This window comes from Prunus avium, chromosome 6, assembly GCF_965620075.1.
Source record: "Prunus avium chromosome 6, drPruAviu1.hap1.1, whole genome shotgun sequence".
NCBI lineage: Eukaryota > Viridiplantae > Streptophyta > Magnoliopsida > Rosales > Rosaceae > Prunus > Prunus avium.
In genome coordinates, this window is record NC_142289.1 from 7,261,054 (window position 1) to 7,288,438 (window position 27,385).

Below are 27,385 nucleotides of genomic sequence, written 5' to 3' on the forward strand. Positions count from 1 at the left end.
ATGTTATTCCCTCCTCACGCCGCCACTCATTCTCTGTCTTTCTCTTAAGAGAAACAAAAGCTCTCTCTTTCTCTCTAGATCCAAATCAAACCATCAACTACCTTTGCTCTTCTCCAATGAAAAGGTATGAAAATCTCAAGTCATTTGAGAGTTTTAATTTTCATTTATGCATTATATCAGACATGGGTTTTCAAATAGCTTAATGGAAATGCGTTTCTTTGTTTCAGCTTTATTTTAAAATATTAGACATGAGATTTTAGCTTTATTTTTATTATATATCTAATTTGATATGTTTTCATTTAATAATTTGTTAAAAAATATTATTTATTTTTTAAATTGGTGAAACGGGTTAAGCAGGTGAAAAAAGACCCATTAGCCATAATAAGTCGTGTTGTGTTATTTGTGCGGGTCGTGTTCATGTAAACCCATTAAGAAAATGGGTTGACACGAACACGACCCGTAACCCGCAAAAACAACCCGTTTGCTAGCTCTAGCCTTAAGTGATATGTGGAACATCAAATGAAATTTCTGTAATGTAGGGGCTTGGGGTTGTTTCCATTTTCTTAGTCTCAAATTTTTATTATTTAAACATCATGGAATTTGTGACTATAAGATGTTTGATGCATTATGGGATGAACTTGCATTCAAATTGCATCAAATGGCTCACAATCACCTGACTACTAGTGATAAGACTACTTAAATCCCAACATTTCAATGAAACACGTAGACTTCTTAATTTCCAATTCAATGAAACAGCCACTACTAATTTTAAGGTTTGTTTATAAATTTTCATCTTGAAAATTACTGCAAACATTAAAAAAACCAACGGACCCAAACTTTTTATATATCTATACGCATTTGGTTAACTTTTTACCTCAAGGTCCTAGTAAAGAGACGTGCCTTACCTAAATCACAAAAAGTTAATTCAACCCAAACAAAAATTAAGCTCAATCGCTCAGACCGTCGATAACACTGAAATCTAACGGTCCACATTCATTTTCGTCTGATGCCAAAGTCGAAAAACACAAAACTCGCCACATCATCAATCCTCGATGAAACACAATCCGAACTACCGCTATATAAATACTCACAGTATCGTCGATCCAAACATAATCGACGGTCCACGGAGAACCAAAACATCGACGCGGATCGCCACTCTGAGCCGTCGATTGAAACCCAATCCAACCGTCCACACGCTCCCTCCAAATCTCAAATAAACAAACACAATAACCACATCCCAGTATAAAAGCCCACCTTCCCTCTCCCTCCACACAAAAGTCACGAGACTCACACACTCAGTCTGAAAATTCGATCCAAAATCAAAACCCTAGTTTTGCAGAAATGTCGGGTAGAGGGAAGGGAGGCAAGGGGTTGGGCAAAGGAGGAGCCAAGAGGCACAGGAAGGTGCTGAGGGATAACATCCAGGGCATCACCAAGCCTGCAATTCGTCGTCTTGCTCGTAGGGGCGGCGTGAAGCGTATCAGTGGCCTCATCTACGAGGAGACACGTGGCGTCCTCAAGATCTTCCTCGAGAATGTGATCCGAGACGCTGTGACCTACACAGAGCACGCCCGGAGGAAGACTGTGACCGCCATGGATGTCGTCTATGCGCTCAAGAGGCAGGGCAGGACTCTCTACGGGTTTGGTGGTTAGGATTTTTAGGGTTTCAGATTGGGAATTGTAAAGGGGTTAATTGGTGTTGTGGTTGTTGGGTAGTTTAGGAAGCAGTTGCTTGAAGTTGATGTTTTTCTAGGTTGATTATGAAATGAAACTCTACTTGTTTTCTCAATCCATTTTGTCATCTTTGATGGTTTGCATGAATTGCAGTTGTTAATTTTGATCTCTTTGGTTTCCAATGTTGAAATTCCATTTTGCAAACACTGGTAGCTCCCTAGCTTTCTAAATTCGGAGTTGTTTTTAGCTACTAGACAATGGGCTGAATGCCAATGATTGGGCCATTGTAAAAATATGCCAAATCATCCATGGTCGGTTTTTTTAAAGTGCTTGATCTAAGTCATTGTAAATCTTGTTAAGTGGGCCGAATTCATATAATTCATTCAAAAGTCCATGCCCTTTTTGGGGTTACAAAACTCAGTATAAATCTGGATAATTGGACCGAGTTTTTATAATTCGTTTATACTCTAAGCCCGGTTTGCCCAATGGGTTAATGTATTCTTGAATTTGGGGTTTTTCTACATACACCCAATTAGTTGGCTGTCCTTGGAAGCTCCCTAATTTTAATAACGTACATGCTTGAACCCAGTTCCCTACTGGATCAATATTTTTGAATGAATTGTATGAACCTGGCCCAGTTGCCCTTTGGGCTCCCTTTCTTTCATTTGCCAATTTTCTGTCAAAATTATGAACACAATATCAACACCAAGTGGAAGTATTCAAGGATTAAAATATCAGTCACGCTCACACAGATAATATTAGGCCTCCAATTTACGGATTTTTCAGGGATATATTGTTATTGTTTTAAGTATCAAGAAAAAAATCAACAAAAATGACATAAGTTTTGAAACATAGAATTTTAGAGTTAAACTTTTGTAGATGTTATGTAAATTATAATGAGTGTATTGAACAAATAAACTCAAAAAGTTACAAGTATAACATAAGTTTTGAAACATAGAATTTTAGAGTTAAACTTTTGTAGATGTTAATGTTATGTACATTATAATGAGTGTATTGAACAAATAAACTCAAAAAGTTACTAAATATAAGATATACATATGATGAAATATAAGTGGTATGTAATGCGCGTTAATGAAAAGTTTGAAAATAAGACGTTAATTAGAATGAGTAAACCATGCATAAAGGTAGTAAGATGTTTTTGGAGGTATGTGGGTAGTAGACTGTAGATAGATTCTTCATATTAATATATTATAGGGTTCTGGGTATGATTTAATGGCTTGTTTAGTTCATAGGTGTTCCAATGAAGCTTTAATTTCCTCCTATTTAACTTAAGGGAGATTAACTATTATACCCAATATATGAGCCCAAATTATAAAAAGATCCTATATGAAATGGACTTTAGAAACACACCCAAAACCCATTTACAACATAATAAAAAGGTTTTTAACTTCTTTTAAATTACAAAACTGCCATTGATTTATTAAAACAAACCCAACCCCAAAACACTCAATAGGGCCATATGTCATTTTGTGGGCTTTTTTTTTGGGTGTGTTTATAGAAATTAAATGGTGAAGAGTTTATCTATATTATTAGTATTAAGAATGGGTATATGACTAAATATCTCATAACTTAATTGCATATTCTAATAATGATAAGCGATTTTTGGGTTTCAATTTGCATCAATTGCCTTCAAAACTTTTGAAATTTTTTTGGATTCTGTTCTAGGTATCGGGAAATAACGATGATGTTGACAATATATCGGGGATATATCGCTAATACAAGGGAATATCGGTGTCGACACTTGAAAATCACGATAGGAAATTGAGCTAAGCTAAGTTGAAATCCAATATTTTATTTTACTTTTTCTTTCTAAAGTTAAAAACTCTAACCTCTTCTTTTAGTGATGTCTTATTAGAACGTTAGTATCCAACCCAATTTACCACATCGATAGAGATTCGAGTCATGAAAATGGTTACTTTTCCATAATCATATCCACTTTATATCATTTCACAATAAAGCTCTTCATTTTATTTGATATGCAGCAGATTTCACGTAAATCATATCAATCAAATAAAGCTGAATAGGTCTCAACTCAACAATCAAGATTGTAAGGTTAGAGCTTTAATCATTGATACTCTCTGTTTCCCCATATGTGCACCATCCAAACCACACATCGGATGAATCCAATGCGATATACATATTCTTTCAATAAAATAACACAACCGAAACTTGAAAGTGTACAACGTTTTGTCTTTTCGCCGCCTTCATGTTCATATGCATAATGCATGCGTACGTGACAATAATCAATCTCTGTCAGTTTGAAGCCAAGAAAGAAAAAAACTTATTTTATTCCATTTTTTCTTCGACAAATGGAACTTTGCTTACTTTTGATTCTCCGAGATCCGCTGAATTTCCAACGAGGAAGTTCAAGTTGGTATGTCCCAAAAACAAAACAAGAACAAGGATTTTCACATGGCACCACTTCAGAGCTATTCGTGTATTTGTGCAATGCAAATCCTAGGAAACTTCTTTTCAATCAATTCTTTTTGTATGGCCCTTTTGATTGGAATTCTATGTTCTTTTATATATGCAACGTTACGTGTCCATCAATCTTTGTCAAGAAAAGGATCACAAAACGAATATATACTCCATTCTTCTCTTGGATAATTGAAAATGTGATTATTTCCAAATCTAGGAGGTCCTTTGAATCTAGCTACTAGCATTTAGTTCAATGATTATGTTAACAAAACAAATAAAACAGATCCACACTAGTTTAATTAACTTCGTTAGCTAGATATGCATTGTTGTCTCATTAACTATGTTAAGTTTTATAGGTTCAATAATTGTCTAACATGATATCAGAGTTATCGTTTCAATTTTGCTTTTGGGTTCAAGAGTTGTATAAGAACAACTCAAAAGGAGCTGAAACTCCCTTGTATTAATTCCTCCATAAACTTCACGAATCTCTGATTTGTCTATTTCTATTGAAACACAATTTGATGGGTAGGTGAGGCTACATTAGTCGAAGAAAGAAGGCGTTACAAGCAAAGTGAAACAACCGGGCAAAGATCCTCAATTGGATCGGATACTTATCAGAGTGGCGTCGTGGCTCCATACTTTTCTACTTTTTGGACGATTTCATAATTAGGGTTTGCATGCCAATTAAATTTGTCCAACTCAACAATCCAATCCAAACCAAATACTTCTTAGAGCAAATCAGTACTAATTATTTTATTCAGAACTAAGCATAGCAAAACCCCATTGGATCTTGTCTAATAATTGTTTCATTTTCCTTCAAGAACGTACGCTAAATAAAATAATCATTTGGTTCCATGAAAACAGAGATGTAGGATACCTTTTTTTATTTTATGTCGGTCGGTCTCTTGGATATGTTGGTGGATATTGCTCAGGTATTTGATCCAAAAAGAAACCCCAAAAATAATTAACACTTAATTCAGAAAATTAAATTAAAATAAAATTCATTAATTCTTGTTTTCATATTGAATTTTTTTCAGAAAATTAATAAGTTATATGGTTTTGGCGCCACAGCATGCATATGGGTCCTCTTAGTCTAATTTGGAACATGTTGGAAAGTCGCAACTACCAACTTGTGGCCACGAATCTTTCAGTTCTCATACTCGGATATAAAGAGTGTATGGACCAAAGCCAAAAGAGTGAACAAGAAAGCAACTTGTTAGCAGCTGCTTTGTTCGACGTACAACTAATCATAAATCTTATGTTATGGTGCCCAAGCTATGCACATGTGGTTCACATTGAAGCTAGCTATAGCCTTAGCTTTTTCAATCTACCATCCGTTCTATTTGGTGTGGTGTCGGCTTTTCCTATTGAGATGGGCGATAACATACTTCATTCATATACACTACACGAATACTAGGATTCAAATCCAGAAGTTTTTCTGTGAGAGTAATTTCTTTAAACCACTACACTATTGGATCCTTTATTTGCCTAACTAGTCGGTTCTCTTACTCAACGGACACTTGAATTTCTAGACCTCTCTAACTTCCGAACCCCAAAAACAAAAAGGCAAAAAAAGGTACGAGTTCCTCAGTAGTCTTCAGGTAGGCTCCTCTCATTTTCCATCTTGTAAGGAAAAACATGGAGGGGCCATGCACTTGATGAGTATGGACCGTGCGATTGATCATGATCCAGTGTACTGGTGCCACGGGTCAAGTTCAGTGTGGTGAACAAAAATTGCAATGCTTTTTTGGAAGAGTCTCGTGATTAGTTAATTAAATTTTCCAAAATTAGAGAAAGTTTTGATTGATCCAAATTTACAAGTGTTTTGTTTTGTTGGAAAGAAGAAGAGGAAGATGTTAAACCAACAAAAGAGAAACCAATTTGAGCCACATTTTTATGGATAACACTAAATTAATAATTAAGTATCAATCAAATTTCTGATAAAGCTGTGACTAGCTCACACGCCACACTTATTGTACAACATCAAACTGATCCTAGTCACACCAATGTCTAAAACTAAGAGCAAGGGGTGCTAATTTTTTATTTGGGTGGATTTTACAAGTGATCCGATACTAATTAACCCACTTGTGTTAATCATATCTAAAATAACTCAATTCTTCGAGGGACTTATAGCTCAATTGGTTAAGAGTATTTTATTCATTTATTCATCTTTAGTAATGGGCTATAGGCCAAATGCACGGGTATAATTTAGCCCTCTAAAATATTATTATTTTAAAGAATAGTATAAGGTTAAAATTTTCAATCTCTAGCCATGTATGACTATATTTTTAGGCCTTACATATTTTATTGTTTTGGAAAAAATTATGGTACAACACTCATACATTCAACTACTATATATTGTTTAAATGAATTAAACTACTATTTAGGTTCTTTAGAGAAATGAGTGTGGAAAGTTGTAAATAAGTAAAGAATGTGATAAAGTTCGTAAGAAATGAGTGATTTTTTTTGTCTGTGGAGAAATTTGAAGTAATGTGTAGACATATTTTTGGTTTTTTTAAAAAAATGAAAAAATGTATAATGGCTATGTTTGAAAATTGCTGAACTTTCTAATGTTCTGACCTCCAACGGTCTGAACAAGTTTTTTTTATATATAATTTTTGTAAAAAAAAACCCAATTTAAAACGTTCCAAAACTTTAAAAAGAAAAAATAAAGTAAAGGCGTTGATGTCATCGCATTTAATTGGAGCTCTTGGATCTAAACGTATGCCCTTTGGTTTTCAGTTGCATGAAGTCTTCCCCTGCTCACACCCACACTTGATTCATCCTCTAATTGGGTAGCACATGCTATGGGTCCACAAAAAAAACTTTGGCCCGGGCTAAAGGTAGGCTATACGTAGCATGGGAGAAGGGTTAAAGGGTTACATATGGCCCTCGAAATTATTTTGACTCATGATTGGAGATGGGTTTTGCACTTTTTAGGGGCCATATATGGCCTATAACTCATGGTTGGAGATAACCTTTGGCCATCTTCAATCATAGGGCTAAATGTAGTTCAGGGCTAAATATTTAGCCAACACTCATACATTCCACAACTATGTATTGTTTAATTTAATTAAACTACTATTTAAAGACAATATTCCATGACCAAGAATATTATATATTTTTTTTAAACAACACTTGAAAACATTTAAAAAGGTGACCGCATTTATAATTTTTTTTTTAAATTTATAAAAAAGGATGGGTTTCAATGGTCTGACCTCTAACGATCATGACTAGTAATTTTTTTACGAATTGAAAATATCTAAGAAGGTGACCACATTTTAGAAAACAAACAAGGTTGGGTTTCAATGGTCTGACCTCCAACGGTCATGACTAAACCTTGAACCCTTAAACAACACGAATTGAAAACATTTAAAAAGGCTTTGAAAAATATATCAATGACATCAATGCTTTTATTGTTGGATGTTGGATATGCATTTGCACGAGATGATTTGTGCTCGTGCTCACACTTGATAATTTATCTTCTTCAAAAGCGCATGCATGAGACCCACATTTAGCCCGGTTGGAGGGCTAAAGAGCCAAATGTGGTTCTCCAAATTTGGCCAAAATTTTGTTTAGCCCATGACTGGAGATGAGTTTTGCATTATTTTTTTAGAGTTATATTTGGGATATAGCCCATGACTAGAGATGGCCTTAGGTCCTAGATTCGATTCTCTACTCCCCTTCAAAACTTGTATTAAAAAAAATCCAATCGAATCTGGGCCACAGTGAATTCACTTTACACACAACGACAATAACCAACACTTCAATTGCCCTCCCTCCCTCCCCCTTTCTGTATATATATTGCTCCGATTTTTCCATGCCATCCTATTACATCTTAGTTCATAAATTTATTTTACAACTATGGCTCCGGTGAACATAACTTCAATCAAAACGGCGTCAAGTGGCTTATTGCAAGGCGATAATCCTCTAAACTTCGCCTTCCCACTCTTAATCGTCCAAACCACCTTAATCATTGTCGTTAGTCGTTTCCTCGCCTTCCTTATCAAGCCCCTCCGCCAACCAAAAGTCATTGCCGAAATTGCAGTAAGTTATTAATTTTCGAATTTAAAACCCCTTTCAATAATATTAGAAATAACGAGCTACTTGATTTATTTAATTTTCGAACTTAGAATCCCCATTTAATAATATATAATATTCTGAATCTTTTGTGTTTACTTATTTTTTGTGGTCAAATGTTAATCTTGTGTTCGAATAATTATTATATAGGGTGGAATATTGCTTGGGCCGTCAGCCTTCGGACGAAACAAACAATACCTACACAAAATATTCCCCTCATGGAGCACCCCAATCCTCGAAACCGTGGCAAGCATTGGTCTTCTGTTTTTCTTGTTCCTCGTAGGCATAGAGCTCGACTTAAGCTCGATCCGACGTCGTAATGGCCGAAGCGCCGTCGGCATAGCCCTCGCCGGCATATCTGTCCCTTTCATCTGCGGCATCGGAGTTGCCTTCCTCCTCCGGAAAACCATCGACGGAGCTGACAAGGCCGGCTTCACCCAGTTCCTTGTGTTCATGGGAGTGTCCCTCTCCATCACCGCTTTTCCTGTGCTCGCCCGCATTTTAGCAGAGCTCAAGCTTTTGACCACTCGGGTTGGCGAGACTGCCATGGCTGCGGCGGCGTTGAACGACGTCGCTGCATGGATCTTGCTGGCTCTGGCGGTGGCCTTGGCCGGTGACGGTGTTGGTGGACACAAGAAGAGCCCCTTGGTATCTATCTGGGTCTTCCTCTCAGGTATATATGGTCAGAAAATAATACAATATCCTCAACAACAAAAATTCGTAGTTTTCTTTTTCACCTAATATATTAAATAAATATAAATATAATTATTTTGTATGATTAATTAAACAGAAAGGGACATTTTCTGTGTTGAAATGAATCTCACTTTTAATGAAGAAATAGTATAAAGCCTAATCATTATAATTTTATATGTTGACTTTTCTGCTATTTTATATATTTTCAGTTACTATTTGGTATATCCATGTAAGTAAGTAACGGCTTTTGAATATCAGGTCTTGCTTTTGTTGCTTTCATGATGGTGGTGATCCGCCCCGCCATGAACTGGGTGGCCCGCCGCAGCTCCCCGGAGCAAGACTCAGTGGACGAAGCCTATATCTGCTTGACCCTAGCCGGAGTCATGGTGGCCGGGTTCGTGACAGACCTAATTGGGATCCATTCCATATTCGGAGCCTTTGTGTTTGGCCTAACAATTCCAAAAGGAGGGCGGTTTGCAGACAGGTTGACAGAGAGGATGGAAGACTTTGTTTCTGGTCTGTTGCTTCCACTTTACTTTGCTTCAAGCGGGTTGAAGACGGACGTGGCGAAGATCAGGGGAGGAGAGGCGTGGGGGCTGCTGGCTCTGGTTATATCGACGGCCTGCGCTGGGAAGATCTTGGGGACGTTTGTTGTGGCTTTGATGTTTAAGATCCCTGTTAGGGAGTCCTTGACGCTTGGTGTGCTCATGAACACCAAGGGCTTGGTTGAGCTCATTGTTCTCAATATTGGCAAGGAGAAAAAGGTCAGTTATAATTATTTATTTAATTGATTTCCACCACATTTACATCGGCATTTTAATTAATTATATACACTACTATAACAAGTATGAAAATTGATTGAATTGCCATGTGTAATTAACATGTTCTTGCTTGTAAAAATAAAAATAAAAATTATAGTTACAATTTAATCATACATTTCATACCAATGTAACAAAAGGTATCGTCGTTCGACTGACAATAACATAATTGATCGTCACTTGACATCTCACCAAACACAAAATCTCCCATTTGAAAAAATGAAAGTGAATTGTGTAATGTTGTTTGGTGCCATGTTATGTCAGACTGTGAATTCAAACAAATAAATACAAAAAATCAACTTAACTAGAGAATATAATTAACTTAGGTTTCATGTGCATCTATCACAACAAATTCATGATATCAGCTAATCAATACTGTTTAGCATGGGATTAACTTACTTAAGGCAGCTAGTTCTAGTTGTTGGGGCCATGTTAGGGAACCATTTGCAAAGTCATTTGAAAACGACAGCTCAACTTTTACCCTCCTCTTTGTAATCTGTCGTTTACGTTATTTGTCTGTTTACACTGCATTCAGCGGCAATTGGAACTTTATGTCACTTCTTTTTTGCTTTATTGATTGATCCCCCCTCCATTTTCCTTAAAGCTTTTGGCCAATCCATGAACTCTTTTGTGGCTCACAACTATCCTCACCCTGCATGATGACGTTTGATAGCTATTTCACTTTTCATTTTTAGTTTTAGAATATAGAGGAAAATTAGAATGAAATTGGGAGTGAGGATGAGATTGAGAAGATGATGAGAAGGAGGAATAACAAAAGTGAAAACACTTTTAAATAGATTTAAGTTTTTAGTTTTTATTTTCACTTTTGTTACCCTTCTCTCACATCCTCCCTCTCATCTTTCCTCTCGTTCTCCTTTTTTTCTGTCTACACTTTGGCATAAAAAGTGAAAACTAAAAACTAAAATTGAAATGATTATCAAACCGGCCCTTAGATAGTTACGTGTCTTCAGAAAATTAAAAAGCAACAAACACTCAAACAGTGCCAAATTTTTTGCCAGAAAGATAGTCATGAAAAGAATAGCTTAAGGGACACACACACGTTTTGTAAAGGTTAAAAAGCAAGGACTTTGGGTCAAGTTTGTCAAGTTTGCCTTTGGCTTTATTGTGAATCCATCCTAAGATTAAAGTTGGGTTGTATAATCTCAATTATTGGTTCGACCAAAAAATAATAATTCTAAATTATTGATGTAAGAAATTTGATGAATTATTACTTTGTGACTTCAACTTTCTATTTAAGGGCATCTAAATAGGAAAATACTAGAGGCACCAATTTTGGGCACCAACTCTCTAATAGAGCGTGGGATCCGTTGTATTGACGGGCTCCACCTCTATTAGAGAGTTGGTGAGCAAGTTGGTGCCCAAAGTTGGTGCCTCTAGCACCACCCATCTAAATAATATATATATAGAAATTGTCTGTAACATTGCCCTTTAACTTGGTGTGTTTGGCCTTTCTAGAAAATCAGTTAAATATTCTAAAGTTAGTGGTTTTTGGGGAAAGTATAAATTTGCAACTTTATACATATATAAATTTGCAACTTTGTGTTTTATATATATCTTATCAATTTATTGTTCGCCTGCAAGATTTCTAACTTTCTATTTGAGGACGCCTATAAGAGCTGTCTTTTAATATTGTTTTATACGTTGGTATATGCGTTATGTTGTCAGATTATTACTTAAATTTGTTTTTAATATTACTATGTGAAAAAGTATGTGATAAGCTGACATGATATCAAAGATATGTGATTTTTGTAACTTTAGGTTAAACAATGTTATCTTAAGAATTACTAATTAATTTAATTACAGGTGCTTAATGATGAGACATTCGCTATTCTAGTCCTCATGGCACTCTTCACCACCTTCATCACAAGTCCTCTAGTAATGGCCATTTACAAGCCGGCACGTGGCATCTCATTGCGCCCTCGCCGCAAGCTAGGTGACCTCTCGACCAGTGTGGCCTTCAAAGACGAGCTTCGAGTGGTCGCATGTGTTCATGGGCCTCCCAATGTGCCTTCACTCATTGGCCTCATTGAGTCCATTCGGAGCTCTAAGAAATCCCAACTCAAACTCTTCCTTATGCACCTTGTGGAGCTCACTGAACGCTCCTCTTCCATTATCATGGTCCAAAGAGCTCGAAAAAATGGGTTTCCCTTCTTTAATCGGTTAGGCCGAGGCCAGCTCCACAACAGCGTTGTCGGGGCTTTCCAAGCCTATAGCCAATTGGGCCGTGTCTCGGTCCGGCCCACAACTGCAATTTCAGCCCTGTGCACAATGTATGAGGATATATGCCACGTGGCGGAAGATAAGAGGGCAGCGATGATCGTCTTGCCCTTCCACAAACAATGGAGGTTCGACGGTGATGATCAGGAGACAACGGAGATTGTGGGCCACAGTTGGAGAGGGGTCAACCAAAAGGTGCTTCAAAATGCACCGTGCTCGGTTGCAGTGCTCGTAGACCGTGGATTTGGTCGCCCTAGATCACAAAATCCTGGGCCTACAACCATCCTAACCCAACGGATTTGCATTATTTTTTTCGGTGGTCCTGATGATCGTGAGGCTTTGGAGTTGGGTGGTAGGATGGCCGAACACCCGGCAGTTAAAGTGACAATTGTGAAATTCGTTGAGAAAGAGGGCTTGGAGAGTAATGGGCCTCATGGGGTTATGTTGAAGCCCTCACCCTCCAAGTCCACTGATAATAGCTACAGCTTCTCCACAGCTAAAATGGACAGAGAGAAAGAAAAGGTATTTGTGCCTAACTACAATTTAGTCACGTTGCAATATGTCCTCCATCTATAACCACACATTCGTCACATCACCCTCTCCGTGTTACACTAAAAGATTAGTCAAATCACACAATTTTAGCTCGTTTAACTTTTTCAGTATGTACTAATTTATGGTAAAATTTGATCATCAGAAACTCGATGAGGGTGCAATGGCTGAGTTCAGAAGCAAGTGGGATGGGGAAGCAGAGTACATAGAGAAAGTGGGAGCCAATAACATTATAGAGGGGGTGTTGGCCATAGGAAGAAGTGGAGATCAAGACCTATTGGTCGTGGGAAAAGGGAGGTTCCCATCAGCCATGGTAGCAGAATTGGCAGACCGGCAAGCAGAGCATGCGGAGTTAGGCCCTGTTGGAGACATATTGGCCTCATCAGACCATGGTGTGGTCTCATCAGTCCTTGTGATTCAACGACATGACGTAACCCACGCCGTGGAGGCTCCCATGTCAAAGATACTGCACCGTGACTACGAAAGGTTCGTAGCAGAAGAATCTTCCAGCAATGTGCCTGAAATTTCTAAGGAAACTGTGTGACCAAAAGTAATTAACTTGTTCATCATATAAAGTGTATTGTTTTGTTACAAGTTTCCTTGTCCAAAAAATATGTGAGATTAGGTTTTGTTATCAACTTATGACGGTAGTTGAAGAAAAGATCCAAGCTAATGATTCAGAGTTTAGAAATTTAATGACAAAGCAAAGCAATGATTAAGGGATTCATTAAGAAGCAACATGATTGGCACTGGATTGATTAATTGGTGGCGCATAACATAACAAACAATAAACAAACAAACTTGACTTAAGTGGGAGGAGCAATTATCTGCCTTCTAGTTGGAGGCAGTATTGTTTATACATGTAAACAGGGTGGGTGTGGCGCTAGGTTTGACTTGAGACCACTTGGTACTTCTCTTATCGTCAATAAAAATCAATCATCCCCTACTTATTTAATTTCAATTCACCATTGTGAAGAACAAAGACGCCAGTCATTTAGGGTTCAAAGTCAATCTAACTTTCAATTACCACCAACCATGGAGCTCAACATAACCACTATGAGTACTTCATCAGATGGAGCTTGGCAAGGTGACAACCCTTTGCACCATGCCTTCCCATTGTTGATAGTTCAAACCACTCTCATCCTCTTTGTTAGCCGCCTCCTCGCCTTACTTCTCAAGCCACTACGCCAACCTAAAGTCATCGCTGAAATATTAGTACTGTTTTTTTTGCTGATATATGCGTGCTTATGTCTAAAACTACGTTGTTTTTTTTTCTTTTTCTTTTGTGCATGACTGAAAAGAATGTTTGCTTTTACTTTCTTGCGTACAATTCAGGGTGGGATTTTGTTGGGACCATCAGCACTTGGCCGGAACAAACACTTCTTGCAGATCATATTCCCTTCATGGAGCACCCCCATACTCGAATCTGTAGCAAGCATTGGCCTTCTCTTTTACTTATTTCTTGTAGGCCTTGAGCTTGATCTGAGCTCCATTCGCCGCAGTGGCAGAAAAGCCATCACCATAGCCATTGCAGGCATGTTCCAAATTTCATTCTGATACAATATATTCTCCAATATTTTCTTTTAGTACATTTCACTCAAATTTTCAGACTTTTATCTTCAAATTCTCTCAGGCATTTCCCTCCCCTTTCTCTTCGGAGTAGGGGTCACATTCCTCATGCGCAAAGCCATCCATGGGGAGAACAAAGTGGGCTACGCTCAGTGCCTTGTGTTCATTGGGGTAGCTCTCTCCGTCACCGCTTTCCCTGTCCTCGCACGCATCCTAGCAGAGCTCAAACTGCTCACAACTCGCGTTGGCGAAACAGCAATGGCAGCAGCAGCCTTCAACGACGTCGCTGCGTGGATATTGCTGGCATTGGCCGTGGCCTTAGCCGGAGGGAACCACAAAAGCCCCTTAGTATCCCTTTGGGTTCTCATTTCAGGTGTTGCTTTTGTTGCTTTTCAGCTAACTTTGGTCAGGCCCTTCATGAACTGGGTAGCCAAACGCAGCTCATCCAATGATGGCTTAGTGGACGAGGCCTACATCTGCTTAACCCTAGCCGGGGTAATGATATCCGGGTTTACGACAGACCTGATCGGTGTCCATGCCATATTCGGAGCTTTTGTTTTCGGGTTAACGGTCCCAAAGGGGGGTGAGTTTGAAGCCAAACTGACCAAAAGGATTGAAGATTTTGTGTCTGGTTTGCTTCTCCCTCTCTACTTCGCTTCAAGTGGGTTGAGGACGGATGTGGCTAAAATTCAAGGGGTCAAGGCATGGGGGCTGTTGGCTTTGGTGATATCAGTGTCCTGCACAGGGAAGATTTTGGGAACGTTTTTGGTTGCCATGTTGTGTAAGATACCAGTAAGAGAGTCATTGGCTTTGGGTGTGTTGATGAACACCAAAGGGTTGGTAGAGCTCATTGTTCTCAATATTGGAAAGGAAAAGAAGGTACGTGTATTTTCAGTAATGTGGTAGATAATAACACAATTAAAGAGACCATATATCTATAAACTCCATAAGCTACATCTCTTACAAAGACAAGATCTGCTTGAATAAGTGAATTTCATCTCTATCTCCAATGCAATAACCCATATTCTCATACTCAAATTCTCGAGTGCAAAAGTGATGGACCTTAAGACTTATAATTGTTCTATAATAATACAGTTGCGGATAATCAATTTTGTGTCTTGTCGATCGTCCCATCAATACATGTCGGTCAACGATGAGTGCAAAAATTAATTATCCTTTAGTGCGGTTAACCGTATTATAGAGTTACAGTTCAAATTTGGATTTTGAGTTTCCGGTGCGTTGGAGATGGCCTGAGGGATGTGTTCACTGTCCATCCATCTATGTTTGTTTGCTATCTAGTCCTGTTATTACCACCTTGGGGGATTAACTTTTGGAAACTTCGCTTTGCAGATTCTAAACGACGAGATGTTTGCTATTTTAGTTCTGATGGCACTTTTCACCACCTTCATGACAACTCCAGCTGTGATGGCCATTTACAATCCCTCACGGGACGTCATTGCTTCTCCAACTCCCCGTCTCTTACATTCTCCAACCAAAAGCTCAAAGAAGCAAAAGGATCTTCGAATCCTTGCTTGCATTCATGGCCCCGGAAGCGTACCCTCCCTCATCAACCTCATAGAGTCAACCGGAACCGCCTCCGAAAACTCACCGCCACTCAAAGTTTACGTCATGCATCTTGTTGAGCTCACTGATCGTTCATCTTCGATTATGATGGTACACCGTGTTCGGAAAAATGGTTTTCCCTTCATCAACCGCTTATGTCAAGGGGTTTCGCAGGACCAAATCCCGGCAGCATTTGAGGCGTATGGTAGAGTTGGTCAAGTCACCATCCGCCACACGACGGCCATCTCGGCATTGTCCACAATGCACCAGGACATACTCCACGTCGCGGAAGAAAAGAGGGTGTCGATCATCATCTTGCCTTTTAACAGACAGTGCAGAACAGAGGGTGAAGAGACAATGGAGAATTTGGGGCACGATTGGAGAGGGGTCAATCAGAGGGTATTAAGCAGTGCAAATTGCTCGGTGGCATTGTTTGTGGATCGTGGATTTGGTGGCAGACCTGAGAGGCGTGCAGCGCCCTCAAGTGCCGCCATTTCAAAGAGGGTGTGCGTTTTGTTTGAGGGTGGACCCGACGACCGCGAGGCTTTGGAGTTTGGAAGGAGACTGGCGCATCCAAGTGTTATGGTCACAGTTGTGAGATGCATTCAGGTTGAGGGAATAGACAGCTTGGAGCAGAGCCATGAGAGGGAAGTTGATGAGGCTGCAGTGGCAGAGCTGAAGAGGTATAATGAGTCAGTGGAATACATAGAGAAGGTGATGGCCGGCAATGTTGCAGAGACGGTAGTGAGTATAGCTCGGAGCACGGAATGTGACCTGGTTATCGTGGGGAAAGAGCAGCACCATCCAGCCATGGTTGCAGAACTGGCTCACCAGCAGCTGGAGCATGCTGAACTGGGAGCAATTGGAGATGCATTAGCTTCGTCCTCACATGGGATCCTGTCCTCCATACTTGTGATACAAACACCACGAAGTAAAAAATGAATTGATCGAAGGCAGTTAGGGACCATGATTTGTAATTGTAGCTATGTAAATTAGTTTGTCATTAGCCGAGGCAGACTCCACATGTTAGGAAAATTACGAATAATGGAGTTTAGTTCAATTCTGTTAATAATGTTAGCTGATCGGTCAATGTATTTGCTAGTTTTATCTCCTTGTAAAAAGTTAAGAAGACACAACCAGAGGATGGAATCAGCGCTTAAGGTTATTGTAGGGTATGTGAAACAAATAAAGCAGTAGAACTGAGAAGAACAGAGAGGAAGCAGGATGCCGGGTTAAGATTCGAGTGACAGAATGTAGTTTTTATATTATGCAAACTATTTGTTCTTGGTCTCGGAGGACATTGCATCGGAATGGTGCTATTCATAGCAGTAAATTACTCTATTGAGGATGCGAGAACTATACCATGCCAATAATTCAACAAAGAAAATGCCTTCAATTGATTGCTGATTACTGGGATTTCAAACGGAGAAAACATATCAGAACACAAATGAAGGATTAGGGTAACATACTTAGAACCATTGCAAATTAAAAGAAATTTTCATTCCTCAAATCTCACAAACAAATTCGAACATTTCAGTACTCTTTTGAATTGGGCAATTAACCCTCTTGTGAATAGTTGTACACATATAAACAACTTTGAAAACACCAAATATCCCCAATTAAGTTACATAAAATCTTTTAAAGATGAAAGAAAAAGAAAGGAAAAAAAAACGTTTTCTGCAAATATACTAAACTCAACAAAAGTGTCTTTTTCCATGGAAATGGATCTCAAATCCAATTTATCACCAACCAACCAATTAGTCAGCAGCAGCAGCTGCTAACAAATTCCACATTCACCAAATTCCATTTCCTCCACCTTAGGCATCAATCTTGGCAGCCTTCAATTTGCGTGCTAATAATTTGTGTCCGCAACTTATGGGTCAACCAGAAATTTGTTGAGACCATGTAAGATTCTACATGGACACACAAAGCAAAACACAACCAAAACAGGAATGAGTCTCAAAACTTGCATATCATAGCCAAATACAATTCAAGACAAATAACGTTTCTAGCAACCTCTTGTAGTGGTGGAATAGCATTGTGGTGAACATACAATCTACTTTTAAACACAAAAAGGACAAAACAGGGAAGAAGTTTCAAATTACAATGAAAGTATGTTCCTCAGGATACACTAACCTTAGTTAAAGCCTCCCCCAGTCCACGCTGAATCCGATTTCCCATTGTGACCAGCAGCCTTTGAAACAGATGCACTCTGGTAATGATCAAATCCATCGTCTTTGCCATCATCCCAGCCAGCCCAACCGTCACTGCTATTGGATCCCGTTCCCTTAGTAGTCTCTTGCTTCCTATTGTCTTTTTGGTCCCAATCATCCCAAGAACTCGAGCCGTAAGAATTAAAATTCCCACTCGATGACTGCACCCCTCCAGAAGAATTCCATTGTTTATTCTCCTGTTTAAACTCTTGATAATATCCATTTTGCTCACTATCATTTCGTTGCCAGTTATTATCAGCCTTCCAGGTTGTTCCATCTTTAGTGTACTCTTCAACCTTTTGTGAAGCCATTGCCATGACCCCTTTCATAATCCCCCAAGTCCTATGTCCTATCTCTGTAGTCTTTGCAGTGACAACATTAACAGTTTCATTCACCTTGTATTCATAGCCACCCTCTTTCACCTGTTATAAGAGTTTAATCACACAACTCCTTTCTCAAAGTTCAGAAATTGGAAAGATAGCTTACAATATATGCATTCCTTGTAAAAAAAAAGAATGCAGAATATTTAGGTAATCCAAAAGCAAATAACACAAATCTCTCTCTCACCCCTGCACACACACACCCCTATAGAGATGAAGAATAAAAACACACAAACCTTTCTCAAAACTCAAAGCAATGTAAAAAAGAAAGAAAACAAATAGAAAACAAAGGTAACGGGTTACTACCAAGATGTGTCTTCCTCATAATAGATTTTTTTGCCCCTCGAAATAGCCTTGCATTTGTAGTATGGTAACGGGTTCATAAATTTTCAAACCTCAGGATATTTAGGTTGATCTAATACCCATGGGGGAATAATATTTAATCTGGCTGTTACTTAAAACAATGACTATCAGTGGTGGTTTGCCAGTAATTGACACCACGAGAGGGCTGAGCTAGAGTGTTTTTGTAATTGTTTTTTATGTCAAATGGAGGCGTTATTTATAATGGTACTTTGATATGTTAAGACGGGAGATCAAGACGCTATGAGGTGTTTACTACATCCATGAAGCAAGTCATTAGCTTCAAGTTCTGAGGAGTTAACCTATTAAATTTGGAATTTGATAGTTAAAAAATAGTAGAAATGGTGAAAAAGGGTGAAAATGAATAACAGAGGTAGCTTTTTCAGGGCTGTTCACCCAACTTATCGGACTATTTGAAAGAATAAAGAGAATGTTGCGTTTTCATTCAGAATACTACCAATTTTCTATTCCTTGTCCCTCTCTAAAGGTGATCCAAATGGAAAGCTGAAATAGAATTATTTTTAATGAGTTCCTGATATTAGTTACGTTAGAAAGTAAGAGATCTTTTAGTTTTAGTTTAGTTTAGTTTATTTCTGTTTTCTATTGCAGTAGAGCTAGAATTACCTAGCTCCAAATACATTTCATATTACAGGCACGGAGCATGAAGTTGTATGTCATTGGACTGACAAAAGCACATACAAACAGAAACAGTGGCGCCAAACATATATCATCTTATTAACATAGCCAAAAGAAACGCAGTACACATACAAAGTTCCTCCATTCACAGCATTCAATATAAGCATTAAACCATTACGTCTATAGCATTTCAATAACCACAACAATGAATTCTTCGTGCATAGCATTTCAATAATTTCGAACTACCACTATAAGAGAAATTGCAAACCAGCAACTCTACTGGAACTAGAAGACAGAATAAATATGCATGAACAGAGATACAATGCCTATGCCTGGCAGAATGGTCATCTAACATCAAACAAAATTAAAAGTGACAAGTAAAATACCTTTGTAGTGAGCTCTTTCGTGCCTGCCTGGACTACACTCGCAGCCGACTGAGCCGCAGACGCAGCAACCAAAGATAACTTACCAATACCCTATTCAAATGACAAAAGTGCAAAACCAAAAACATACATGTAATGTGTATCAATATTCAGCCATTTCCAGCCACAATCAATCACACATCAAAATAAACACAAAAACAAATATAATGCAACCTGAGAAACAACAGATAACACATCGCCTTGCGCATTCACATTCTGATGATTCTGGGAAGGCGCGGGACTCGATCCAAACCCGACATACTTCCCGCCCTGCGAGGGCGGGAGCCCGTCCGGCCGAGACTCGTTCTCTGCCATTTTTCTCGCGAAAAAGCTCTCCTTGTTCGCCGCCGAGGCCTCAAATTGCGATCTCGTAATGTCCTCCGTAGACCTCGACCTGGCGGGCATGCTTCCTCCATATCCATCACCCCCACGACCACCATGACCACCACCACCACCAGCTCTGAAATCGCCGGTCGACTGGTTCCTCCTTATATCGTTCGACGATCTGAAACCGTCGTCGTCCCAACTATCCCACCCCCCATTGTTCCCCGAATTACCACCCCTGCTGCCGCCGCCGCCCCCTCCATGAGCCAAAGGTGGCTTTGATTTCCCGAACCCTAGGCTCTCCTTCACGACGGGTGGGTCCCGCCAAGGACGCCCCTCGGCTAGGGCTTGAATCCGATCCCGGTAGACGCTGGCGGCGTTGGTGTTGTACTTGGTGACGATATCGGTCTCCTTGGAGACGCCGTAGCTGGCGAGGAAGGTGTTGAGCTGCTCGTTGCCGCCGGACTCCATCTTCTTGATCTGGATCTCGGACCAGGAGTCCATGGTGACGGATCGGACGAACGAGATGTGGACGCCGAGGCCGCGGTGCTTGCCGGAGCACTCTAAGCACATGAAGACGCCGTAGGATACCGAAGCCCATTGCGGGTTCTTCTGGGAGCAGTCGACGCAGATCTTGTTCCCTGGCTGCGATTGCAGGTCCCGGAGCCGCCGAGATGCCGCCATTTTTTGGGGGTACGATCCGTTCCGATCTGAATCGGATTGTACAAAATCGGATCAAAAAATTGAGATCAAAATTTAAGAAAAAAAAAAACAGAGAGAACTTAATTGAGAGGAAGGGAGGCGGAATGTCACCCTGTTTGGGGAGAGGAATTAGAATGAGGGGAACACCGACAGCGTTAATTCGTCGAACACTTTTTATAGTTTTATGGATTAGAAGAACAGATGGAGTCCACTGCTCTCTGGCTGCATGTCACAAGGGTGGCACGTGCGGTGATTTTTAGTTTTACTTCTCTGTTCCTTCCTATGAATTTGTTTCAACAAAAAAAAAACGTTCCTTGATTGGTTGGTTAACGTATTTTGTGTGACAGTTTTGTTTGCTCTTTTGTAAATGGCCCATCATTTCATTCGACTTTCATTTTATTTGATCTTTTATTTCATCATCTTGTTAAATCGTACAATTATATTATTCACACACAATTCTTTTATTCACTCTAGTATGAATGATTGTCAAAATAAGAAGATTCATAAATTGGTAAGTCCGGAAAAGAAATACGAAACGGGTAATTATGGTGACGAAAATACTTCAGAGCAAATTGTTGAAGAGTTATAATTCCACGTCTTTCAATTGTTTTTGTTAATTTAGAGTACTTATATTAGAGTGTACAATGAAATTAGATGTTTTGGTTATAAAAAAGGTGACTGAGATCTTGTATATTCTCTAACTCACATTTTGACTTAACCTTATTAGTTCGAGAAGTCGCATGTATGCGATACTAATATTTGCCATAAAAAGTCAAAAATATTCCTGAGTTGTTTTTCCATTCACATTATTAGGCAATGGCTTGGGGAAGGAATATTTTATACAATATTCGTTAGGCCCATAAGCCCATTCTAACTTTGGATCTTGAAACTGAATATTACCACATTCAAAAGAAAGAAGTGGAAAAGATTTCAGAAGAATGAGACAAATGGGCTTAGAGCTTTGCTAGATACTGAAAGAGGCCCAAATGATTATTTTTCAATTACAATAAAAGCCCCAAATGATTTCAAGCCCGTAACATTTCTCTCCCAAAAAACGTTGTAAATAAATATGCCTACCCCTGCATGAAATATTGAAATATTGAAGGAAAATAAATTGAGTTATTTACACTAACACCCTTTGAGGTTTTTGGTTTTTTCACAAAACTTCTTAAGATTTTAGAAATTACATGAACACCCCTTCAGGTTTTAAATTGTTTTCACAAAATTCCTTTTCATTAATTTTTGGACAAACAATCAACGAAAATGAGTTTTATGAAAACAAACTGAAGCCTCAGGGGGTGGTGTTCGTGTAATTTTTGAGACCTAAGGAGATTTTGTGAAAACACAAGAAAGCTCATAGGGTATTAGTGTAAATAACTCAAATAAATACTATGTTCTATAACGGGCTGATTAGGAACTCACATGGGACAATTGGAATGAATTGGTAGGTAGATGGATCATTGGTATCTTATTTTTAGTAATTTTTGGAACTAGGCCCCAATTTCCATATTTGTCAACAAAGTGTAATTCTCAATTATTTTCTAACTTTCCGATTTTACCCTTATAATTTTTGTAATTAAAAAAATAAATATGTAAAATAATTTCTATAATTGAAAAAGAGAGAGAGAGAAGAAATTCTTAACTATGCCAATTTCTCCTTTTTCTTTTTCCTTTTTTGCGGAAAAAAAAAATCGATTTTATAGTATTGCAAAGGGAACCGATACAAGTTGAAGTTGCATTGTGATCCCATTGATAGAAAGCAACCCCCACATGCGTGTTAATGCAGTCAATTATATTAGGTTGAGTTCGGCTGATTTTAAAATTTTAATTAAAGCCTTAGGACCTCCTTATTGAATAGCCTAGTTTTAAAAAGCTGATAACTTTATTAATATAGATAAGTTTCACACACCTTGTGTATTATTGTACCGTCTCATACACCAGAACCATAAAGTTCTAAAATTAAGGAAAATCAATCACATGTTCATTTACTTCGATATTGGAATTAACGTGGAATTTGAATTAGGCATGTTAGTTAAGAAAAAAACCAAACAAATTTTACGTTAAAATTCGTAATCAAATACTTTGCTTCCCTCATTCTAAATATCAAATCAATTTGATTTTCAAATTTAGGTATTGAAACACAGAATGAATTTTGACATCCAAGCATCTTCACCGTTTTGGTAAAGAGAGCTAGTTGGAACTTGGGAGAGGGGTCATATTTTATAGCTCCATACTCTCTTTTTCTGTGGTCTCTCTCATGGACTATTCTTGACCCTCAAAGGATTAGCCTTACAATAATACTGCAGAGAGAGACAGCTACTGTTAGCTCGGATGGATCAGTCACTGTAGCCAATACGCATGCCCATGTCTACAGTCTTTTATGACATTTCAGAGGATTGGATGAGCATGAGTATATTTAATGTCAATGCATGAACCAGCATAATTTAAATCCTTTCTTCTTTGTTGACAGGTCTAATTCACTGGAAAAAGATATTAACGCAGATATCAGCGACCTCAAATTTCAACATGCGTGTGAGAAACTCTCTACTCTTACAGTTTAGATTATCGTTTATATTAAAAGAAAAAAATCATTTTTTTTCCTGATTTATTTATGCTTTTAAGGTTGACAGAAACAAAGAATTAATGCCCGAATGTTATTCCTACGTTCACAATACTAGGATTTTGGTGAGTCAAGAAAGGAATGAAGACGCATTAAGACACAATTTTTGGTTTCTGAGAGGGAGAGGGATCAAGTGGGAACGCACGATTGGTGGATGTTCACATGCATTTTGCCTGTTTAGTTAGTTCCCCAGCACCAAAACAACCACGATGAATTTTATTTATTTATTTAAGCAATGCAAATTAACACTTTCATGAATGGTGATAAGAAATCTATATGAAAACCGCCTAAACCGAATCAAATATCTCTATTATTTTTATTTGACTATTAGTTAGGATGTTAGATGTTTAGAAATTACAATGGCGTTTTATTTGACTAAACTGTGACTCAAACTGCATCGCTTATCAGTTGACTAATTTGACTGCGGTTAAAAAAAGGATCTAACCTAGATTGCTTAACTCTTTATTTTTACAAAATGGAAGCACGGTCCATTCAAGCAAGCTGATCATGATGAAGATGTTCCATCATTCCAAGCCGGGACCAGTTGGATCCAATCGATTCATAATTATATATAGCACATAGTTGGTGTTGTTGGGTAGTTTGGTTTCATATCACCACACAATGTAATGGTAAATATATTGTGATTGTGCATGCAACGCAACCCTCGACTTCCCTACTTTAGACTAAGTCCTTGGCACACCAATCATAATCAGGTTGATCATTCTACACAAGTTGATGATAAAATTGATGGAGGAAGAATACCCAAAAAAAAAACAGCACTGAATTCAAGGATAATGGCTTTCAATTTTCCAAAGAAAACTACATTGATGTGCTGTTGAGGGGTTGGTTGAGGCCAATTAACATCTCTTCACCCAAGAGCATTTAATACTTGTCAACAATGCAGTAGCTCCAGTTGAACCCAATTTATTACCTACATTCAACCAGCCCGTACTCATATTAATTTCCCATGCATTTCCTTCCTCTTCTTTTTTTTTTAAAATTTTTTATTCTTATCATCTTATGGTTCGAGGCATCTTTTTTCTTTTGTCCTCTACCCCTCTCCCAAGGCTTTGTTCCCAAATGTTATAAGAAAGAGAGGGTTCTATCAGTTTGTCTCACATATTTGTGGAGCGACAGGAAAAAAAAAAACAGGGGAACTTGCTCTGTGCTTCTGTGTGAGTTTTCTGATTGGGATTGTGTCTTTTGTGTGATTTTAGGAAATGGGTATCTTTGCATTGGTGACAGGAAGGCCAGGGCCTAGTGGGTTTGGATCAGCTTCCACTGCTGAGCAGGTCACTGAAGGAGTTGATGCTAGCAACCTTACTGCTATTGTCACTGGTCAGCTATAACTTTTGCTTTTTCCTCTTTGAATTCTGTGTTTTTGTTTCTTAATGGCCTTTCTTTTGGGGTTTCTGTGGCTCTTTCAGACTACCAATCAGATGCATTGAATCATTATCATGATAAATCTTGGGTAGCTAGCAAAAAGCCAACAACAACACTTCTGTTTGATTAACATTTCTGTCCCTGTTTGTGAAATGCAGGTGGGGCAAGTGGGATTGGGTTGGAAACTGCAAGGGTCTTGGCACTTCGCAGAGCCCATGTCATCATTGCTGCCAGAAACATAGAGGCTGCAAAGGAAGCAAAGCAGCTCATTCTTAAAGACAATCTAAGTGCTCGAGTTGATGTTCTAACACTTGACCTCTGCTCCATCAAGTCTGTTAGAGCATTTGTTGACAGCTTCAATGCTCTTGATCTTCCTCTCAACCTCTTAATGTAATGATCTTTTTCTCTCTTATTTTATTTAGGCTTCATGTAACATTTTAGCATCTGTATCTTATTCAGTTTTTCAGAAATTGGTGGTTTATGTTGCAGAAACAATGCTGGTGTCATGTTCTGCCCCCACCGGCTTTCGGAAGATGGAATAGAATTGCAGTTTGCAACCAATCATCTTGGTAGGTCCTACTTATTTGCTTTCGGAATTGGGGATTATTGTAAGGCCATCTCATATCCTGATTTGGGAAAAATATTTATGAAAAAAAGGGGTTTTAAACCTTTGTTACTTATTTGCATTCTAGTTAAGCCAATTACCAATTTTACAGGTCATTTTCTCTTAACAAACCTTCTTCTTGAGAAAATGAAGAACACTGCTAGAACTACTGGTGTGGAAGGCAGAATTGTGAATCTGTCATCAATTGCTCATGTACACACTTATAAAGATGGGATTCATTTCGATAATATCAACGATCGAATTAGGTATCTTTTTTCCACAGTGGTTATTTATAAATAAAAAGATTATGATAAGCAGCTAGTTCATAGCTCTTTAACTTGATGTTTTTTTTTCGCGTCCCCTCAGTTACAATGACAAAAGGGCGTATGGGCAATCCAAATTAGCAAACATACTTCATGCCAACGAGCTCTCTCGTCGATTGCAGGTGATCCTATTTCCTACATAATTGCTCTTAGAACCCTAGCTCAACCCCAAGTTATCTTTATCATTCTCATTTTAGCCAAATGAAAACAGGTACATGGTAGTTGTGGTAGGTGAATGTTTCCCAGTGTCATTAGTCACTGGCCTCAACTAGTTAACTATAGTGTCCAAAGACTCTTCAATAAGCATTGGTGAGACCTACATGATTATGGAGGCACATGAAGTGGTGGGGCTGGCTGGTATATAATATAGTATGGAGATGGTGTCAAGAGTCGATTGAACTTTAACAAAAGATGGCTCTCCGTACGTACAAAATTCAGAGGTCTTCAATGCTTTGCTGGGAAAAAAAGCATAGATGAAATAAATGGCCCCCATTCATGGTCCCATAGACAGACATGTATCCTGTACTCACAGTGTGTGAACTTTGAATCATAAGGACTGTTTTCATGAACGAACGACTGTCGGTCCTTGATGAAATTCTCTATCCTCAAAGAGTCTAAAAGGAAGTGAACTTTCTCTCTAAGATAGGGTCTTAATTTTTAGGGTAAAATCTAGTTGGGAGGTAGGCATAATCTAGTTGGATCTAAATTTACACCGTGTAGGTCGACATGATTTCATTCTATTAATGATCCCAATTGAATAAAACCTAAACAGAAAGTTCTAAAATTCCAAGCAAGCAATTTATTGTGTTGGACGAACTCATCTGTGAAAAGTCAGACAATGAAGGTAAATTAATATGCAAGTAATCTGCTCTAATTAAGTGGCAAATTGCTTGCCGTGCTGTGCAGGAAGAAGGTGTGAACATAACGGTCAACTCAGTCCACCCAGGATTGATCATGACACCTCTCATGAGGCATTCTGCTCTTCTGATGAGTATGTACAAATATCCCATGCATAATTTGATACACTTTCACATATTGTAATTTGTATCACAGCTAGGCCATTAACTTTGATCATCTTTGTTATGCAGGAACTTTGAAGTTGTTCACCTTTTGGATTTGGAAGAATGTCCCTCAGGTGATTAATTAGTTACTCTCCATCAAATAATCTCAATTTTTTTTTAGTACAAGCGATTAGGGTATAGGAGGGTTCGTTTACACACAAACATTCTTCGGTGCCTGGGGTTTCGAACCTCTGCTCACAGGGCTTGAGGCCAAAGAGCTCAACCAACTAAGCTAATCTCAATTATAATTCATTGTTTAATATATTTTTGCATGCATTGTCTGAATTGAATGTTTTATCAGGGAGCAGCCACAACATTGTATGTAGCCCTGCATCCAAAATTGAAAGGTGTGACTGGAAAATACTATGTGGACTGTAATGAGATGAAACCCAGCTCATATGCTAGAGATGAAAAGTTAGCCAAAAAGCTCTGGGACTTCAGCAACAAGTTGATTGACGGAGCTTCCAAAAGCTGATTATTTAAGAAGCACCTTCTCAATCTGTGATGCCTATTTTTATATAAAGCTTGCTTAAAAGGCATAACCCTTATGTTTGTGGAATTTGGGTTTGATTGAAAAGGTTCATAGTTATTGTCGTTTGGTCGTATGTTGATAATTATTTTGTATTGTCGAAAAAATAATGTAATGGGATTTGGACAGAGCCAGGAATCTTATTGGGTGGCGGGCGGGTGTGCTGGTTAATTAAGAAGAACAAATGCATACAGCCAAACCTTAT

The 27,385-nt window shown here is 38.5% G+C and overlaps 5 protein-coding genes across 6 annotated transcripts; 4 read left to right on the plus strand and 1 right to left on the minus strand.

Annotated features, from left to right (window-relative positions):
• The first annotated feature begins 1,255 nt into the window (after positions 1-1,255).
• On the plus strand, positions 1,256-1,789 carry LOC110761032 (histone H4). The gene has a single exon (XM_021963408.2). It carries the CDS (start codon positions 1,342-1,344, stop codon positions 1,651-1,653), a length of 312 nt encoding a protein of 103 aa, XP_021819100.1. The 5' UTR covers positions 1,256-1,341; the 3' UTR covers positions 1,654-1,789.
• Positions 1,790-7,784: 5,995 nt separating this feature from the next.
• CHX20 (cation/H+ exchanger 20) lies at positions 7,785-13,164 on the plus strand. The gene is made up of 5 exons (XM_021963358.2): positions 7,785-8,160; positions 8,344-8,866; positions 9,145-9,650; positions 11,529-12,464; positions 12,637-13,164. Exons 1-5 carry the CDS (start codon positions 7,978-7,980, stop codon positions 13,033-13,035), a joined length of 2,547 nt encoding a protein of 848 aa, XP_021819050.2. The 5' UTR covers positions 7,785-7,977; the 3' UTR covers positions 13,036-13,164.
• Positions 13,165-13,365: 201 nt separating this feature from the next.
• Positions 13,366-16,897, plus strand: LOC110761022 (cation/H(+) antiporter 20-like). 2 transcript variants are annotated; one of them, XM_021963397.2, is made up of 4 exons: positions 13,366-13,706; positions 13,827-14,025; positions 14,125-14,939; positions 15,411-16,897. In XM_021963397.2, the coding sequence occupies exons 1-4, from the start codon at positions 13,527-13,529 to the stop codon at positions 16,563-16,565; spliced, it is 2,349 nt and encodes a 782-aa protein (XP_021819089.1). In that variant the 5' UTR covers positions 13,366-13,526; the 3' UTR covers positions 16,566-16,897. The 2 variants fall into 2 exon arrangements, with proteins under 2 accessions (XP_021819089.1, XP_088111715.1); XM_088255589.1 differs by having other exon boundaries at positions 13,474-13,578.
• Positions 16,898-17,101: 204 nt separating this feature from the next.
• LOC110761002 (putative ADP-ribosylation factor GTPase-activating protein AGD6) lies at positions 17,102-20,915 on the minus strand. Its single transcript, XM_021963374.2, has 5 exons — positions 20,772-20,915; positions 19,809-20,668; positions 19,599-19,688; positions 17,760-18,258; positions 17,102-17,536 (listed from the first exon to the last, which is right to left on the minus strand). Exons 2-4 carry the CDS (start codon positions 20,640-20,642, stop codon positions 17,761-17,763), a joined length of 1,422 nt encoding a protein of 473 aa, XP_021819066.2. The 5' UTR covers positions 20,643-20,668; positions 20,772-20,915; the 3' UTR covers positions 17,102-17,536; position 17,760.
• A 3,398-nt stretch (positions 20,916-24,313) lies between these two features.
• LOC110760996 (NAD(P)-binding Rossmann-fold superfamily protein) lies at positions 24,314-27,310 on the plus strand. Its single transcript, XM_021963366.2, has 8 exons — positions 24,314-24,618; positions 24,822-25,053; positions 25,153-25,232; positions 25,380-25,533; positions 25,634-25,712; positions 26,497-26,581; positions 26,679-26,725; positions 26,953-27,310. Exons 1-8 carry the CDS (start codon positions 24,501-24,503, stop codon positions 27,124-27,126), a joined length of 969 nt encoding a protein of 322 aa, XP_021819058.1. The 5' UTR covers positions 24,314-24,500; the 3' UTR covers positions 27,127-27,310.
• The last annotated feature ends 75 nt before the right edge of the window (positions 27,311-27,385 follow it).